General features: G+C 39.9%; 2 protein-coding genes across 2 annotated transcripts; one reads left to right on the plus strand and one right to left on the minus strand.

Annotated features, from left to right (window-relative positions):
- Positions 1–4810: 4810 nt before the first annotated feature.
- On the plus strand, positions 4811–7019 carry LOC121752352 (thioredoxin-like protein HCF164, chloroplastic). Its single transcript, XM_042147372.1, has 4 exons — positions 4811–5021; positions 5093–5302; positions 5661–5764; positions 6475–7019. Exons 1-4 carry the CDS (start codon positions 4854–4856, stop codon positions 6755–6757), a joined length of 765 nt encoding a protein of 254 aa, XP_042003306.1. The 5' UTR covers positions 4811–4853; the 3' UTR covers positions 6758–7019.
- On the minus strand, positions 6960–12641 carry LOC121752351 (wall-associated receptor kinase-like 14). The gene is made up of 3 exons (XM_042147371.1): positions 11589–12641; positions 8539–8610; positions 6960–8396 (listed from the first exon to the last, which is right to left on the minus strand). The coding sequence occupies exons 1-3, from the start codon at positions 12349–12351 to the stop codon at positions 7087–7089; spliced, it is 2145 nt and encodes a 714-aa protein (XP_042003305.1). The 5' UTR covers positions 12352–12641; the 3' UTR covers positions 6960–7086.
- Positions 12642–18602: the final 5961 nt, after the last annotated feature.

Consider the following 18602-nt stretch of genomic DNA (forward strand, 5'->3'; position numbering starts at 1 on the left):
ATTAAACTAAGCTTTGCATGCAACGACCTACTTTCCGATCAAACAGTACTTGTTTATCTATCCTAAAGAAATTTGTTACGTAAACGGAATTGAGAGAATCAGCACTTTAAACACCGAGAAACTTTAGATCTAAGCTAACTAGGCAAGGGAATAAAGAAACACCACAATAAACGAAACGGAAATCAACTTCATAGCATAAACTCGTTCGGATCTTCAACAAAGTATTTCAAAAGCAGAAAATATCCAAAGGTAAACAAGATCCAACGTAAGGAAAGCGAGAAATTTAAAACTACGAAAGCAAAGTAAAAGTGTTTTGCCACTCCGGACGATGAGACTCTAAACTACGATCTTGCTGGCTGGAATGGACAATGACTGGAATTCTGGGAACATCTGAACGTCAAGTGATCATGGCTACGGCGAGGCAAGAAGCGGGACACGGCTGAAAGACTGAAACTACCGAGAGAACTTTCTACCTAAAGATGGTGGTGAATGAGTGAATCCCTCTCCTCTCCAATTTGGCTTCCTTTTATAGGGAGGCTACCCTTGATTTTAGGGTAAATCCTCGTTGCAATTTGACTTCTTTGCCCTTAATTGTGGGTAATCCGTCCCAGCTATCCGTCTTCTTCATCTCAAGCCGTTTTAGCACGAATACTGATCAGTATGAGATCATGCTGGCGCCTTCTTCACCTGAACATTCCGAAACTTCCCTACTGGCTAGAATGCTTAACCTGCACACTTTAAACAACTGTTTTGCAAATATAATCAATTAAACACATCATACTGACCCGTAACCAAGGTCTAGAATACGACTTATCAATACTTCATTATATTTGTTGATGATTGCACTAGAATGACATGGATCTATTTCATGAAACATAAGTCTGAGGTTATGGATAAGTTTGTCTTATTTTTTCATATGGTCCAAACCAATTCCATACTTCAATCAAAACTCTTCGATCCGATAATGGGAGGGAATTTATTAATAGCCCCATGATGAGATTTTTCCAAAAAAAAAGGAATGATCCATCAAACCTCTTGTGCCTATACACCTGAACAAAATGGGGTAGCTGAACGAAAAAATAGGACAATCCTGGAAATAGCCCGAGCCCTAATGATGGAATCCAAAGTTCCTCAACATTTTTGGCCAGAAGCCATAGCCACATCCGTCTACCTCATGAATCGCCTACCCTCAAAAATCCTAAACAAAAAAACCCCACTCGATATCCTGTCCTCACTATCCAAAATTCCCCAACACTTGAACCTTCAACCCAAAGTTTTCGGCTGCACGGTCTATGTCCATATTGCCAAACACGAAAGAACCAAATTATCCCCATGTGCCACCAAGTGTGTCTTCGTTGGGTACGGGGTAAACCAAAAGGGCTACCGATGTTTTTATCCCAGCACCCGAAAGATCACCACCACCATGAACTGTAATTTCTTGGAGACAGAATTTTTCTTCCACACCTACCTTAGTAGTCAGGGGGAGAATGAGTCTGATAATTCTGTGGACTATCTAAGTTGGGTTGTGCCACTTCCAAACTCTTCGAGAGGATCTAACAGAACCATTTGTCACTGCCGCCGAGCATGTCTCGCCAAGTGAGTCTTCTCAACCGCGATCCCTCGATCCTTCTCCGCCGATATCCGAGGTAATTACTGAACCAAATGTCCATACGGTTGATACTGACCCTGCAAATGCAGAAATATCAGAAGAAAACAACACAATTGACAGTGACACTGGGAGATATGTCCTTTCTCCCCGCAGCACAAGTGGAATTCCACCAAAGAGATACTCCCCTGAAAAGATTGGGAAGAAAAGCCGATACAGAGTGGCAAATTTTGTGTAAGGAAACCTAGCAAAAATGGCAAGAGCATTTGAAGCTGCCCTATATGAAGAAGAAGAGATTCCGCAGTCAGCTGAGAAGGCAATGAAGCATAAACACTGGAGAGAGGCCATGCTTACTGAGATGAAGACACTAAAAAGGAACAACACGTGGGTCAAAGACAAGTTGCCTGAAGGAGTCAGAACTGTCGGTTGTAGATGGGTGTTTACAATAAAGAGGAGGTCAGACGGCACAATAGAAAGATATAAAGCCAGACTCGTGGCAAAGGGATACACCCAAACCTATGGGGTCGACTACGCTGAAACTTTTTCACCCGTGGCTAAGATCAACACTATAAGGGTTCTATTCTCGATCGTTGCCAACAAGGATTGACCACTTCATCAATTTGATGTGACAAATGCCTTTTCTACATGGAGAATTGCCAAAACCAGTCTTTATGGAGCCCCCGCCTGGGTTCACTGACGAGTTTCAAGGAGGAGAAGTGTGTAAACTGCAGAAGACTTTATATGGGCTGAAACGGTTCCCAAGAGCTTGGTTTGGCAGGTTCACAGAGGTAATGAAGAAGTATGGGTATAAGCAAAACAACTCCGACCACACATTGTTTATCAAGCAAAGAGGGGATAAAATCACGTGTCTAATCATATATGTGGATGACATGATCCTTACGTGGGATGATACTGAGGAAATGGCAGAGCTAAGGAAAAACCTATTCAGCGAATTCGAGATGAAAGATTTGGGGCCGTTGAAATATTTCTTGGGAATAGAAGTACTACGATCAAAGAAGGGAATCTTCATTAATCAGAAAAAATATATGCTAGATTTACTTGCTGAAGTTGGGATAGTAGATTGTAAACCAGCAGATACTCCAATGGTTCAGAACCACGGATTGCAGATAAAGGAAGGGGCAAAACAGACTGATAGAGGAATATACCAACGATTGGTCGGGAAGCTAATCTACATATCACATACAAGACCAGATATTGCGTATGCTGTGGGAGTTGTAAGCCAATTCATGCATGCACCCCAAGAGGAGCACTAGGAGACAGTGTTACGGATTATTCGATATTTGAAGGGGACAGTTGAACACGGGATTCTTTTTGAGAAGCATGGGCACTTACAGATACATGGATTCACTGATGCTGATTGGGCCGGAAACCCAAACGATAGGAAATCTACAACAGGGTACTTTACTTTTGCAGGAGGTAACCTTGTAACATGGAGAAGCAAAAAATAAAAGGTGGTGGCACTTTCTAGCGCGGAAGTAGAATTTCGGGGTATTAAGAGTGGACTGACTTAGCTACTATGGCTGCGGAAACTTATGAAGGAGTTGGAACTTATTCATCTCAAACGTGCAAGTTGTTCTGCGATAACAATGCGTCAATAAGTATCTCGAAGAATCCAGTTCAACATGATCGTACGAAACATGTGTAAGTTGATAGGCACCTCATAAAGGACAATATTTAAGCTAAGATAGTTGAGATGTTTATGCCTTACCGGTTTATTGGTCCGATTTTAAAACATTGATTTGGACTTAAAATTAAGTAATCACTAGTAATTGTGAAATCCATGGTGTGTGTTCGAGGAGAAATTTCATAATATGGGTTTAAATTCGCTGACCTTTCGAGATAAGGGATTCAATTTGCTTACCTTTCGAAATATGGGTCCGAGACATGCGAATTTTTCGGAATAAGGGTTTTACACCTTTTTATATTTATTCTCTTCATTTTTCTTATTATTTCCCTTCCAATAATTATTGATTTACTAAACTATCCTTTAACCCATCTCTCAAAATTTTTATTTTACGTCACTCCAAACGATTTCACGCGCTATATGCTTTACCGTTCTGTTTATGTATTAAGGTTGAAACTGATAAATACATTTCACTCTGCTATGTTTCAGTCTTCCACTTAGCTCTCTATAAGGAATTTATTTGTTTTGAACTGTTTTTGTAGATCCGTCATATGTTTTTGACTTGCAAAGTTTTTCCTTGGCCTTTTTGCATTGATTAAATTAACAAGGGAATGTAGAGTTAATGGGATTCAGAATCTATGAAGCCTTCAAAAAGTAGTCACAACTCAATAACGCAAAATAAATAGATAAAAAGAACTCTGAAGTTGCAACTATTTATTGGTATAAACAAACTATGTGAAGAAGGTTTTTAACTTTAAATTTCTAATCAGTGGTATGGTTTAGAATACCTAAGATCCTCTGTTTCTTCTTATCGACTGGTTTGTGATCTCTATCCCACCAATTTGGGAACATGTACTGGTTTGAGTTCTGCCTGTAAATGAAGTTTATTATGCTTCTCTCTGTTGCAAGTGTGTGATTCTCTTGTACTGTAAATCTATCTAGTTGCATTTTCATGTTGCTTGTTACATTTTTTGCGTAGGTTGTTACTTGTGGCAGTTCACCGCTTGAAACTTCGTATCAGAGAGTGCCAAGATGTGTGTATGTTTTCTCTGAGTTACACGAATATAGAGGGTAAGGATTGTTACGCGTTGATGGGATTGAGGCTAGCCGGATGAGAGAGCGGAAACGTGGATTATTACGCGTTGATGGGATTGAGGAGAGGTTGCTCGAGATCGGAATTGGAAAGAGCGGCGAAGAGTGGAAGCGGAGGTGGTGAAGGGTGGAGGCAGAGACGGTGAAGAGGCGCCAGGAAGAGGTGGCGGCGAAGTGGAGGGTGGAGGTGGAGGCGGCGTGAACGTGAGAATTTGAGAGAATTTGAGGTAAAATGAAATTTTTGAGAGATTGGTTAAAGGATAATTTAGTAAATCTATAATTATTGGAAGAGAAATAATAAGAAAAATGAAGAGAATAAAAATAAAAAAAGGTGTAAAGTAAAATTCTTATTCTGAAAAATTCGCATGTCCCGGACCCATATTTCGAAAGGTAAGCGAATTGAATCCGGTCAGCGAATTTAAACTTATATTCCGAAATTTCTCGTGTTCGAGTACACACGCCTTTAAGTGTTTGACCATTTAGTTCGACGACAACCTCCATCATTCCGCCATGGCTTCAACCTCCAGCATCGCCACCATTCCCCGATTCCGCTCCTCATCTCCCCACTCTTATCTCCACCCGCCGCGCTTCCTCAAATTCACCTCTCATTTTCAGGAGAATGATCTCCGCCGTCACAGGATTTTCTGCGGAAACAATTCCGATCCCTCCTCAACTAAGGTAGACTAGTACACCTCATTTCTACTACACCAACAGCGATTATTCCGCTAATCATAAGCAATTTCTTTCAGGAGAAGCCTGAATCCGGAATTGATGCCGCTGCGACTGAAACGACGTCGTCAGCTGGCGCTGAATTGCCGGCGTATCCAACTAAAGATCTCAACCGCCGAGTTGCGGTGGCTTCTATGCTTGGAGCAGTTGGATTGTTCGCCTCTACGCGCTTGGACTTTGGCGGGACATCTTTGAAGGATCTGTCCGCCCTAGCATTGCCTTACGAAGAGGTTTCTTCCTCTTATTCTACTTCTCCAGCATAGTTTTATGCATTAAACTAAGACCTGTGTTGATTACTTGATTACTTTAGTTATTGCTTTTTTACTTTGATGCATTCTTTCATGAGAGTTGTTTGATTCACATCCCATGTTATCAATCATGAAAAGTGAATGCCCCTAAAATGGAAGATTGCTCAAGTATTAGGATATTTTTTTTGTCAACTACTGTATTTGATTTTTAACTAGCATTGTAGATATTCATTTTGCACTAGAGGCTGTTTTTCCTTGAGTTATATGTCTGAATCATGTAATGCTTGTTTGATTCATGAGTTTGCAGTCAATCGCCTTTTGATTTTGCCTCCATGTACAGGCTCTTTCAAATGGCAAGCCCACTGTTGTTGAGTTTTACGCAGATTGGTGTGAAGTATGTCGAGTGTTAGCACCGGATGTCTACAAAGTCAAACAGCAATTTAAGTAAGTATCTTAACGCTCCTATATGCTACTCCCTACGTTTCCTAAAAATAGAAACTCTTTCCATATTGGTCAATTTCCTAAAAATAGAAACTTTTCATTTTAAGAAACTTCTTTTTCTATAAGGTGGGGTCTATTTTTCGCTAACATATTTTTTCTTTCTATCTCTCTCTTACTCTACCAATTTAGTATTAAACTCGTGTTGTTTCAAAAGTTCCATTTTTAGGAAACGGAGGGAGTATTATTTATGTTTTGGCTCATCACAGTCGTGGGTGAAATACATGTATCTTAGTGTTTTGTGATGCTTAACCATCCAATTGGCTTGTAGACTACTGATTATAAGTATCTGCCATCTATTTAAAGCATTTGGTGTATGATGTACTAGTCTTTGAGTATAAATTTAACATCTGTGATGTTTGTTGCTCCTTAACCTTCAGAATTTGGTAAAAAACGTGGAAATATAAATGTGGTAATTGTGATATAGGTCTTTTCAGCCTCAAAATATTATGTTTTCATGAGTGCAAAAATCAGCCAGGTTACTGAATTTTCAATCCTTCGTTACATAGACATCCAGTCTCTTAATTTGCTTGAATGAATGTGTCCAAGTATATTAGTTTGACATTTCATTTCAAATATGGAGTTGGATGCAAGTCATGATAATTTTTTACAAGAATTTACTCTCCTTTGTTCTGACTTTTGGCTGCTGCTATTAGGGACAAAGTAAATTTTGTTATGTTGAACGTTGATAATACAAAGTGGGAACAAGAGCTTGATGAATTTGGTGTTGAGGGCATTCCCCATTTTGCATTTCTTGACAAAGATGGTAATGAGGAGGGGAATGTGGTAGGCCGCCTTCCACGTCTGTACCTGCTTGAAAATGTTGATGCCCTGGCTCGGGGGGCAGCAAACGTGCCTCATGCACGTGTTGTAGGACAATATTCAAGTACTGAAGCAAGAAAAGTTCATCAAGTTGTTGATCCGAGAAGTCATGGATAGGGAATTTAGGAATGTTTAGGCCAAACTGTTGGTAGTAATTTTGTAGTCTGTCTTTCATGGAAACCAGTGTCCATAGGGTGCACCAGAACCAAAATATTTTTACACAACTTCACAAAAGCTGATGGTTCATCACAAAATACTATAGTTGCAGAGAAACATCTTATTTTATTCAGAAATCAAATATGCAATATTTGAACAAGAATTGTGTAAGAATTTGGTTTTTTATATTCACACTATTAAATAGTACAAAACTTTGATCTGTCTTCTCAGTGTCCATCAGAAGTTTATGTATAACAGATGCAGGTTAAAAGAAGCAGAAGTTGCCCAGTTTATCGAACTACATTATTCAATAAGCTGTTGGATGATGGTGAGCTCTTTTCACTCAACCAAGTATCCTGCACCGAAACTGGTGAGCTGTTCTTCACCTCTTCTGTCATAGGCAGGGCAGCAGCAGTGGTAGCCGCCCTCTGTGGAACAACCAACCTCCTACTTCCTACCCATGACATGGTTGTCGTCTTCTTTGCTATTGATATGTTAAATGATTTCTCACTTCCTTGGTATGGCGATGAACAATTCGAGGCGACTGAGGAACCCATGTGCATATTTTCTTCCATAGGTGCCCACCCACTAACCCGGATCTGTTCTAGCTCATCTGCCACTTCCATCATTGAAGGTCTCATATCTCTATGAAAAGCAAGACACCTAAAAGCAAGCTCAGCTACTTTATGAATGGATGAAAGTGTCCAAGCATCTCTATTCGGCTCAAGGTAGTGGTCGACTATCTCATCTATCCGGCCTTTCCCAATTCTATCAATAGCTAGAGCAGCAAGATTGATCTCGCTGTGTGGTCGAGAGAAGTCAACCACTTTCATGGCTGTAATTATCTCTACAAGAACCACCCCAAAACTGTAGACATCGCTCTTGTCTGAAAGATGGAAGTTCTGGTGATACTGAGGGTCGAGGTAGCCTGGGGTACCTTGCGGTGCTGTGGATATGTGGGAGTCGTCGGTCATGCCAAACCTAGAAAGCCCAAAGTCCGCTACCTTGGAGTTAAAATTGTAATCTAGCAGAATGTTGCTGGACTTGATGTCTCTGTGGTATATTGGAGGATTCATTGCTGAGTGAAGGTGGGAGATGGCATGAGCTGTCTCTGTAGCAATGGTGAGACGTATCGTCCATGGAAGCACAGAGCCTCGCTCACGCTGCAGATGCTGGGACAGGGTGCCGTTGGCCATGTACTCGTAAACTAGGATTTGTTCGCCATTCTCGATGCAGTACCCTAGAAGGCGGACCAAATTCTGGTGGCTTACAAAGGACAGAAGCTTGATCTCATTCATCACCTGGTCGACACTCTCGTGATCACGATGTCTTATTTTCTTGATTGCCACCAATTCATCGTTATGGAGCTTTCCTGCATAAACTGTGCCATAGGCACCTGTTCCTAGTCTTTGCTTCTCAGAGAAGCTGTTCGTTGCTCTCTCGATATCTTTGTAAGTATACAAGGGCACACTCGAGTTGCCTGCTGCTTCACTGATCAGCCGCCTCGCGCTTAATCTGTTCTTCGAACTCTTAGCTCTATTCTTCACGCAGTAACAGACCAGTGCTAAAACCACCACCAAACCAGCTCCAGCAACAATCCCTAAAAAAATTGAACAAGATCAGTGATGACTGATGATTGAATTGCTCCAAAGCTAAAACTATGAAGTTGGTATTGTAATGTGGAGAATGGTAGCTTAAGCAATAAGCAGATGTCTATAAGATTTAAGTAACCAAATAAGTACCTCCAACAAACATGCCTACTTTAGTTCCCCCACATCGAAAAGACAAGCTTGTAGCATGGCATTTTCCAGCTTCTACAAGAAAAAAATTCAAAGTTAGTAAGTTTCCAAATCCACATCAAATAATTAGAAATGCTCACCTAATAATCTTATGATCAATATGAAAACAATTCATTAAACAACTACACTAGTTATTTGCTGTTCAGCAGTTGTATTTGCAACAAGATGAATATTCAGTCTCAAACAAAGGGCTTATTGTGATTTGGAGATGCACATTCGGTAACAGCATTAGAACGAAAACTCTGGATTACTACCATACGCTAATCATCTCTTTCCTTTGACTTTCATATCATCAAATTGGTTGGTGACCATGTGATCTTCCCATACTTGCAATTATAAAATGAAAAGCTTTGACATAGTGATCGTCCAATCAACAAGTGGCAACACTAACAAATAATGTTCTTGTCTTTTTTTCTTCTTAGAGCATTAGCAATGGGTGGCGGACATCCCCGCAGACATCCCAAAAATACCTCCTGCCACGTCATACGGACATCCCACTGCGGATGCCACCTCATACGGACATTCCACTGCACAATGGCGGACATCCCCAAGGATATACCGACGGACTTCCCACAATAATAAAAATTCACAAATTCACAAATTAAACAATTTCCGGAATTAAACAATTTACGGAATTAAAATTCCGACACAAATAGGGAAAAAAATTCCATTAAATAAAAAAAAATACATTTCACCAAATTAAAAAAATATATATTTCAATAAGTAAAAACTACATCAACGACGACCCCTCCGCTGCCATACTTCTCAATAATATCGTTCTGTAGTCGAACATAGGCTTGTTTTTGGCGCATGTCGGCAAATACACAGACACGATCGACTTCGTCGTGGGGTATCCCCATGCGTACATTGCTAGTGGCCACGCCGTGGCTTGGACCCGCAGCATCAGCATCATCATTGGTCCAATCAGTCATTGCTGGACCTTCATCTTCGACAATCATGTTGTGCATGATAATACATGCGTAGATGATGTCGGCGATGCTGTCAACATACCACATCCGTGCTGGACCCTTCACTGCCGCCCATCGAGCCTGGAGCACACCAAATGCCCGCTCCACATCCTTGCGTGCTACCTCATGACGACCCGCAAAATAGACCTTCTTTTCTTCTGCGGGGCATCTGATCGTCTTCACAAAGACGGGCCACATAGGGTATATCCCATCCGCCAAATAATAGCCCATATTGTGCTGGTTGCCGTTGGTGATGAAATTGACGGCCGGACCAATGCCCATGCACTGGTCGTTGAAAAGGGGCGACGACTGGAGGACGTTGATATCGTTGTTAGACCCGGCTACTCCAAAATAGGCATGCCAAATCCACAGTCGGTAGTCAGCTACCGCTTCAAGGATTATCGTGGGATTCTTGCCCTTGAAACCAGTAGTGTACATCCCTTTCCAGGCAGCGGGACAGTTCTTCCACTCCCAGTGCATACAATCTATGCTGCCTAACATTCCCGGAAACCTGTGCTGATTCCCGTGCATATCCAGCAAAGCCTGACAATCTTCGGGGGTAGGCTTCCGAAGATAACTATCCCCGAATATCTCCTTAACGCCCTGATAAAAATACTTCAGGCACTCGCGGGCAGTCGTCTCGCCGATGTGGAGGTACTCGTCGAACATGCCGGCCGCGCCTCCGTATGCCAACTGCATGATTGCGGCAGTGCACTTCTGAATCGGCGTGTGGCCGGGTTTACCAGCCGCATCCTCCCGCACCCTGAAATACCCGTATCGACGTTCTAAAGCGCCCACGATACGCAGAAAGAGCGGGCAATGCATCCTAAAACGTCGCCAGAACATGTTCTCCCCATATCGTGGCTCCAGAGCGAAGTAATCCTCGTACAACCGACGGTGTGCAGCGAGGTGGTCCCAGGGTACTATAGATCGACGATGGATGGGTCGAGCTACCGCCGGCTCCAAGGCCCCTTGTTCCTCCCTATCCGCTACCTCCCGCACACGTGCATGAATTAGCCGCATCATGTGTTCATAATGCCCACCACTACCACTACCACTACCAGCCATTACGGATATATAAAAGAAATTTAGAGAAAGAGAAACTTGTTAAAACAAGTGGTGCGAATGAAATGAAGTTTAACGAGCCGTATATATAAACTTTTAAACAAAAAAAAAATTAAAAATTAAAAAATCGGGACGTCCGCGGAACGTCGCGGAACTCCGGTGTCCGCAGCGGACGTCCGTATCCGTCGCGACCTTGCACAATGGTGGACTTCCCGCGCGGACGTCCGGCATCCGCCGGGACGGGCGCCATTGCTGATGCTCTTATTGATGATAACTAGGCGTGCCGGATGTCCGGCGGGACGGACGCCATTGCTGATGCTCTTAGTGATGATAACTAGTAACCTAGTAGACTTATCTCGATTAATCTATAGATATATCATCACTAATGTTAAAATCAACTTCTTTTTTCCTTGTTATTTGACTTGTCTTTTTTTCAGTAGCAAAGTTGAAGATTGGATAATAAATTATGATCTGATACAAAATGCTACTACTACGTTTTATCCATGAAATTCGGGGAGAAAAGGGGTTAGACTATCATTTTGGAACCAGTGAATGACTAAAAAATTCAAGTAGGAAACAGAACTTTGAGTCTGTTTCTTCACTCGTTCCATCTACCAAGCTGTAACGGAATAACTACCTTCGTTCATAATAAACCCATCCATCTAATACCAAGCTTAGTTCATAGTACTTTACTTTCTTTCAGCAACTCAGAAAGTCTCCAACCATTAATAAATACTCAATCAATATGACCAGATCCCCTCAGTGTAATGAATGAAAACAGCTAAAAAGCAGCTCAATAATTTCCACTTTCACCAAGGCCAAAAATCTTTAATTAGGCCAACGCCGAAGCTAAAATGGCATAAATTTCACATTGGTCAATATTCAACATTTTCCCCAAAGTCAGAAACGCTAATTAAATAATTTATAATTAAGAAGGGAAGGAAAAGAGCAAAGGCTGACCTCTCTGGCATCCGTCTCCACCGCCACCGGTCGAAAAACCGTCTCCGACGTAGCCATGTTTACACTTGCAGCGATGCCGCAGCTTTCCTTCATACCGAAATCCCGTGCAGTCGGCGTTGGGATCACAAACGCCGTGACAGCTGCCATTGATCCACCAACCGAGCTCCACCTTCTGAAAATCGAGCGCGATCGAAGAGCCCTGGGTGGCATTTTCCACCAGGATCGACGACAACAGAAAGCTGCAATTCCCCGTTTTCTTCACAGTTTCGTAATCCAAAAACTCAGCGGAATCATTTGACCCGACGGAATAGCACGTTAATCTCTCCTCGCTTCCGTTCCCCCTTTGGCAGTCCTGCGAACTCATGGTGCTCATCACCAATCTGCGAGGAACCACGCAATCATTCATCGGCGCGCTGCAGTTCTCCAGTAGGAGGCCGTTACGCCACGTCGGGGCGAAATTCGAACCGAAGAGCTGGCTCAATTCGTCGATCGGACGGTGGCATTTGGCCGGAATACCTACTAAGATGTGATCAGACGTGACGTTGTAGACGTCGAATCCGCCGATTTGGATCGCGGAGTTGTTGCTGCTGCAATTCAGCTTGATTTGACAAGAATCTGAGAAACCGAATGGGTGTTGAACTGGAATTCCGCCGCAGTTCCGATTGCAGGAAGTGGAATTGATGTCGAGTGCGGAAGACGGCAAGGATAGATTGGAAATTGATAACAGTAACAGGATAATTGATTGGAGAAAACCGAGAATCATTTTTATGAGAAACTATAAGCTCTCTAGCATGATGCGAGATACAGAGAGAAGTAGTATGATTGAAGAAGTTGACTAGCGAAGGAGAGAAATTAATGGAGGGAAATTAAAGAGCACAGTTGAAGTTGGTGGGGAGAAATTAAATGCCGTTTTAAATGCGTGATAATTTGCTCTGTCGCTTTGAAATTTCCAACGAATTTCAGCTCCAACTTCTGCAGCTCTGCTAAATGGAAAATATCTATCGATTTGAATGTGATCTGATCATCAACGAGTGAGGAGGGAAGGAAGGAGAAGACGAATGTGTAAGTGCAGAGATGGAATGAGGTTCATTTCGCGTAGATAAGATTTGCTGAAGATGCGTGAAATGACGTTTCTACCCTTGGTTATGAGTTTGGTCATCTGCAAATAGGGGTGGCAAATCGTGCGTGTCGGGTCGTTATCGTGTCGACACGATAACGACACGAACACGATAACAACAAACACGAACACGACCCGTTAAGAAAACCTCAAACACGAACACGAACACGACACGAAACCCTCAGACACGAACACGACACGAACACGACACGAACCCATTAACGACACGAACCAATTCGGGTCAACACGACACGATAACAACACGTACACGAGATCACACGATAGCGACTCGATAACAACACGACCTGATAACAGTTAAACCTATTAAAAATGAAAATAATAAGAATTAATAATATTAAAATATTATTTGTTAACGTATAACACGAACACGACACGAACACGTATTGTTAACGGATAACACGAACCCGACACGAACACGACACGAAATTTTCGTGTCCTTAATGGGTTGACCCGATAAGGACACGAACCCAATAAGCTCTGACCCAAACCCATTATTTTCCTGCCGGTTCGTGTCGGTTATCGTGTCGTGTCAAAAATTGCCAGCCCTATCTGCAAATAATGCTAGTCCATGAATCTGATGTATTATTCTTGACTATTACTTCATCCGTTCTATAGTAATGAAGACGTTTTTTTTCAGCACATAGATTAAGAAAATTGTGTTAGGTGAGTTAAAGTAAAGGGAGAATAAAGTGGAAAATTAAAAAGGTAGAGAGATGAATAGGGCATAAAGTAAGAGATAATAAAGTAGACGTGGAGAAATGTGTTCAATTTTACTAAAAAGAGAAATGACTTTATTAATATGAAACATGTCAAAATGGTAAAATGATTCTATTACTATGAAACGGAGAGAGTATTAATTTATTATTATTCATTAAGAGCATCTCCAATGCTGGCGGACGTCAAATAGCCGTCAAATAGCCTTGCGCTTCAACTTTGAACTAGTCTACTGTCAAGTTTCAAACCCGATATATACGATGATTACGTAACCTTATTATAATTCCAACGCATCTTACAAGCTTTTATACAGAATATCTACGTCACTCAACCCTAAAGTCCACCAAAAAGGAAAATTACATGACACATAAAATACCATCAATAAAATACTACTACATCTTTAATACTAATTCTGAAGATAGAGTTACGTTTTTCTTAAATATCATAACTAAGATGACCCATTATCAAAAATGAAAATATATTATTTTTACTTATACTGTATTTCTTTAGTTAATAAAAAAGAAATAACATTATAAAAAATTTATATAGTCCAAAGAATGGGTCACTATAATTGGTAGTACATAGGGAGTACAGAGTATATTACTTAATAAAAAATATAATTAAATTTTTGACTATTCTCGATACAGTAAATCATGGACTATTCTGAAATAGTAGACCAAAAGTTTTTAAGGACTTCTTAATAGTTAATGGGCTGACATCAAATAAAGACTACAATATCGGTGGCCCAAAAAGCTCTAAAAATTCGAAATTTTATGGCCTAAAAATAAAATTGAGCCTGGACCAAAATTTTGCAGTGACACACAAATTAAAACAAAGGTATGAGTAAATTTTAAGAAAACAAAATGGGCTGAGTTTAACAAGCCCAAACTCTTAACCCATCAACAATAGCAAAAATTTGGCAACAGAACCGTTGCAGTACTGTTTGGAAATGACGCGAAAAGGAACAGAAATTCTCACTCCCATTCACCAAAAAATGCCAGCATACGTTCGTTAGGATTCATGATTTTCCAGATAATATGTATTTTATTTTCTGTCATAATGATAATGATAGGAATGAGATTCTATTGATGTACTAGTATTTATAACTATAATCCCATATTATCTGAATAAATGAATAATAGTCCTTATACTTTTATAGATAATCAGTTGACCCCATAAATTATTAATTTAATAATTATATATTACTTCGGGTCATTCAATATATAGTCATAGATATGTGCAATCTTTAGACATTATGTTGGACTATATTAAAAACTTCCAAAAAAAACAACTAAAGCATGGATTACTAGATTAACCTAATGATACATGTTATAAATTCCAATTACAAAACTATGAGACGCTGCTTCCAACATCATCAACATATCTTCATCCAAAAAATAGGTGATAAAATTAGTGTGAGAGAGAACTTTGACTGCCAATATTAAGCCCATATCCATCACCATCGGCTAGGCTTTAACAAACAACACAAGACTGTTGCACATGTTCTTTTCCAGAAATATATAGTATGTTATAAATTTGATTATTTGGTTTATTCAACTTTGTCGTTTTTTGTTATAGTTGATTAACTAATGTATGAGAAGGCTAGTTGGAAATAGACATGCTATATCACACCACATGCAATTTGTTATGCATTAATTGAACAAGGCCATACGGTTGTATTAGCATATATGATTAGTGATGGGTTGGTTGGTTTATTCAAACATATACATAGTGAGTTAGTGATGATTTATACAATTTATAATCAATGCATCGGATTATTCTTTGTACCCTACAAAGAATTGAAGAAACCAAACAAAAATTATAGTATGAGTTTATCCTGTCACTACAGCCAGCCCATATGCCATGCTCGCTCATGCCCACACACATCTAATTTCATATCACATCTCATAAAATAGTTTAAATTTTCCTTTAATACACAGCAAATTATGTATTTTCATCAGCTATCTTTAATCGTTTTTAAATATTTCTGTTGATTTTTTAGACCAATCATCAAAATTAATGCATGTTGCACGTATTTAGAAGCTAACCACTAGTATATGTTAATAAGGAGTAGTACATTTGTTTACCTTTAGCTATATAGAATAACAATCTCCATTTGCAATTTTATTTTAAGACTGATAAAAAGTGGATCAAGTTTTTTACACTATCTTTGGAAACTAACTTTTAGTCTATTCTCATGACTTAGAATTCCCATAAAAGGGTCATCATAGCACACAAGGTTAAGCTTAACATTCAAGACTTAACCACAAATTCACAAGTTATAAAACCATCAACACAAATGAGTATCCCAAAATCGCCTACATTCACATGTTTCATCCGGGACAACACCCAAGTTAGTGGCAATGCTCGAGGGAATCCGTCGAAACTTATGCATCCGATTTCTTGCATCATAAGCTCAGAAATGCTAGAAAGCAATGCACATATAATGCTAGTAAAAGGCGGATAGAACCTCACACCAACCATCACTCAAACGGGTAGAATTATTTAATACTCACCCAAGGTTGAGCCTAAAAGCTAACAACCACTTCTTTCTCTCTTGTGATTGTGGTTTTTGTCTCTTTTGGTGTTTTGATTCTCTGTTAGCCTTTTCACCTCACATACTAGCATTTTCTCACTCTTTTAGTTTTTACGCTAATTTATTCTCTCTCTAGCTCCATATATATTTCTTTCTCCACATTGATAATCAAGGTTCTAATGTCTTCAAGTAGCTTGTACTTTTTCTCGGCTTCAACTTCGAGAAAAACGCGTTTCTAGGCGACTTTGCCTTTAAAATAACGTAAATGTACCCATTTTGTTATCAATTCCATTTATGGGAAAAACGCCGATGAAGTTGGCGTGTTTATAAGTAAAAACGCCAGTGATATTGGCGTGTCTATACGCAAACACGCCAACATAGTTGGCATTTTACAATGGCACCGTATCTTGCTCGTATTTTTAACCAAAATACTTAAATTTGAACACGCCAATCTTGATGGAGTCTTTACGATATAAAACGCCAAGGTCATTGGCGTGTTTAACGTAAAAAACGCCAACCTGATCGGCGTTTTTTGGTTGAACCATATTTCTCAGATCTCCCCCAAAATCGCAGACCCTAATCACATTTCCTCCCTCCCCAAAACGCGAAAAACCTTCCCAAAGCCGAAAAACGCAAAAACGCTTGCCTTGGTCGGGTCAACCCGGTGGTGGATTGAAGCGTGTAGATTTCTATTTTGGCTCATTTCTTCCAAATATTAGTACTCGCAATCGGTTAGTATAACTAATTTTTAACTCATTCTTCCAAACATTAGTCTACCAATATCAATATTTGATGGATTATTATGATAGTATATATTGTAGTGTAATTTATATAATTATTTGATGGATTGTTATAGTATTATAAATTGTATTGTAATTAATAGAAATATTTTGACCAATTGTTATGGTATTATATGTTGTAGTATATCTAATTTTTTACCCATATTTGATAGGTTGTTATGATAGTATATATTGTAGTGTACTGTAAAGAAATATTTTTGACCAATATTTGTGTTTGACATTAATGCAGATAGTATGACGTGGTGTGTCCATTTATATTGGGGTGGAAATATAATTCCCGGAACAGTTATTTCATATGATCCTCCTTTTGCAAAAGGATTGATTATGTTGGATGAAAGTATTTCCTACGATAAGCTTGTGGAAACAATTTGTGAAAAAATGTGGATAAACAGATTTGAAAACAAACTTCAAATAGTATGGAAACGTCATATATTCTATGGATCTTCAATCACGTATATAGGTATTTTACTAGAAGAAGTATACATGCCACTAATGTTTAGTGAGAGTATGACTACATGAGGTCAAATTGAATTGTATGTTGAGTATTCGTCAATTACTCAACAACATAGTCATCATCTCATGAGTAATGATGTTGGTACGTCTACGAGAGGCCGAGAACCATATTTCGCTGCAACACAAGATTTTGATGTTGGTACGTCTACGAGAGGCCAAGAACCATGCTTCGATACAACACAAGATTTTGATATTGGAGGCGTGCATTTAGGGGACAGTGACAACCCAGCTGTGGTTGAGGACATAATTGGTCTTGATAAAGCCGACTTTCTTGATCCACAATCACCTTATGATTCTGAAGATGTCGATCCGGATAGTACAGATTCAGATGGTGCTTCGTCGGATGAGGACCAATTTGTTGCTCCAAGAACATCCATTCCGGTTGGAGAAACAGTGGTTGGCGAAACATCAATTGGAGGAAGAGCAGTACGAGAAAGAGTAGTTCCACAGTTCCCACAGCCTGGTATGAACTATTTTCGCACCTTACCAGGTCCATATGATAGTTTTGATCCAAAAAACTTTGAGTCTGATGATCTCAATGTGCATTATTGGAGTGAAAAAGATCCGAGCAATGTCGATTTGCATACTAAATTTAAAACCAAATTGGAATTGAAGTCAGCTGTGACTTTTTGGCATTTGGAAAAAATCCGACAATATACAGTTGTTGAAAGTAAAGGAAAGAGATGGCATGCAGTTTGTAAGTGGCCACAAGGAAATCCGAAAGATAAGTCCTTACCGCCATGTTTGTGGGAGTGCCAAGCAACATTGAGGAAGCATGATGAACACTGGCAAATTAGAGTGTTTAGCACTGCTCATACTTGCATGGGGGATCGTAATTATAATGGGCACGCTAATCTTTCATCGGGTATGATAGCGTTGAGTGTTCGACATCAGATAGAAAACGATCCTTGCTACAAGGTAAAAGCAATTGTGGCGGATATTGAAAATAGATTTCATGTGAAAGTTAGTTACAAGAAAGCATGGTATGCTCGGAGGACAGCTATTGAGCTTGTGTATGGTTCGTGGGCGTGAAATTTCAAAGTTTTACCAGGTTATTTGAATGAGTTGCAAAGACAAAATCCTGGCACAATTGTCGAATGGTTACATGATGAAAGATTAAGCAACGGTATGAACAAGGTTTTCAAGTACGTATTTTGGGCTTTTGGTCCAGCTGTGGAGGCTTTTCAACTATGCAAACCAGTTTTAACCGTTGATGGAACTCATCTACGTGGACGATATCGAGGTAAAATTCTTATTGCCGTTGGATTTGATGCTAATAAGAAATGTTTGCCTATTGCATATGCCATTGTTGA

The sequence above is a fragment of the Salvia splendens genome, chromosome 10 (genome assembly GCF_004379255.2).
Source record: "Salvia splendens isolate huo1 chromosome 10, SspV2, whole genome shotgun sequence".
Taxonomy (NCBI): Eukaryota; Viridiplantae; Streptophyta; class Magnoliopsida; order Lamiales; family Lamiaceae; genus Salvia; species Salvia splendens.

Excerpts from the sequence above, each read along its gene's own strand:
- LOC121752352 (XM_042147372.1), top strand. The coding sequence starts at position 4,854 with ATGGCTTCAACCTCCAGCATCGCCACCATTCCCCGATTCCGCTCCTCA. Across the intron at positions 5,022-5,092 it reads CCGATCCCTCCTCAACTAAG|GAGAAGCCTGAATCCGGAAT; the intron begins GTAGACTAGTAC and ends AATTTCTTTCAG. Across the intron at positions 5,303-5,660 it reads TAGCATTGCCTTACGAAGAG|GCTCTTTCAAATGGCAAGCC; the intron begins GTTTCTTCCTCT and ends CTCCATGTACAG.
- LOC121752351 (XM_042147371.1), bottom strand. The coding sequence starts at position 12,351 with ATGATTCTCGGTTTTCTCCAATCAATTATCCTGTTACTGTTATCAATT. Across the intron at positions 8,611-11,588 it reads TGGAGACGGATGCCAGAGAG|AAGCTGGAAAATGCCATGCT; the intron begins GTCAGCCTTTGC and ends TTTTTCTTGTAG. Across the intron at positions 8,397-8,538 it reads AGTAGGCATGTTTGTTGGAG|GGATTGTTGCTGGAGCTGGT; the intron begins GTACTTATTTGG and ends CAATTTTTTTAG.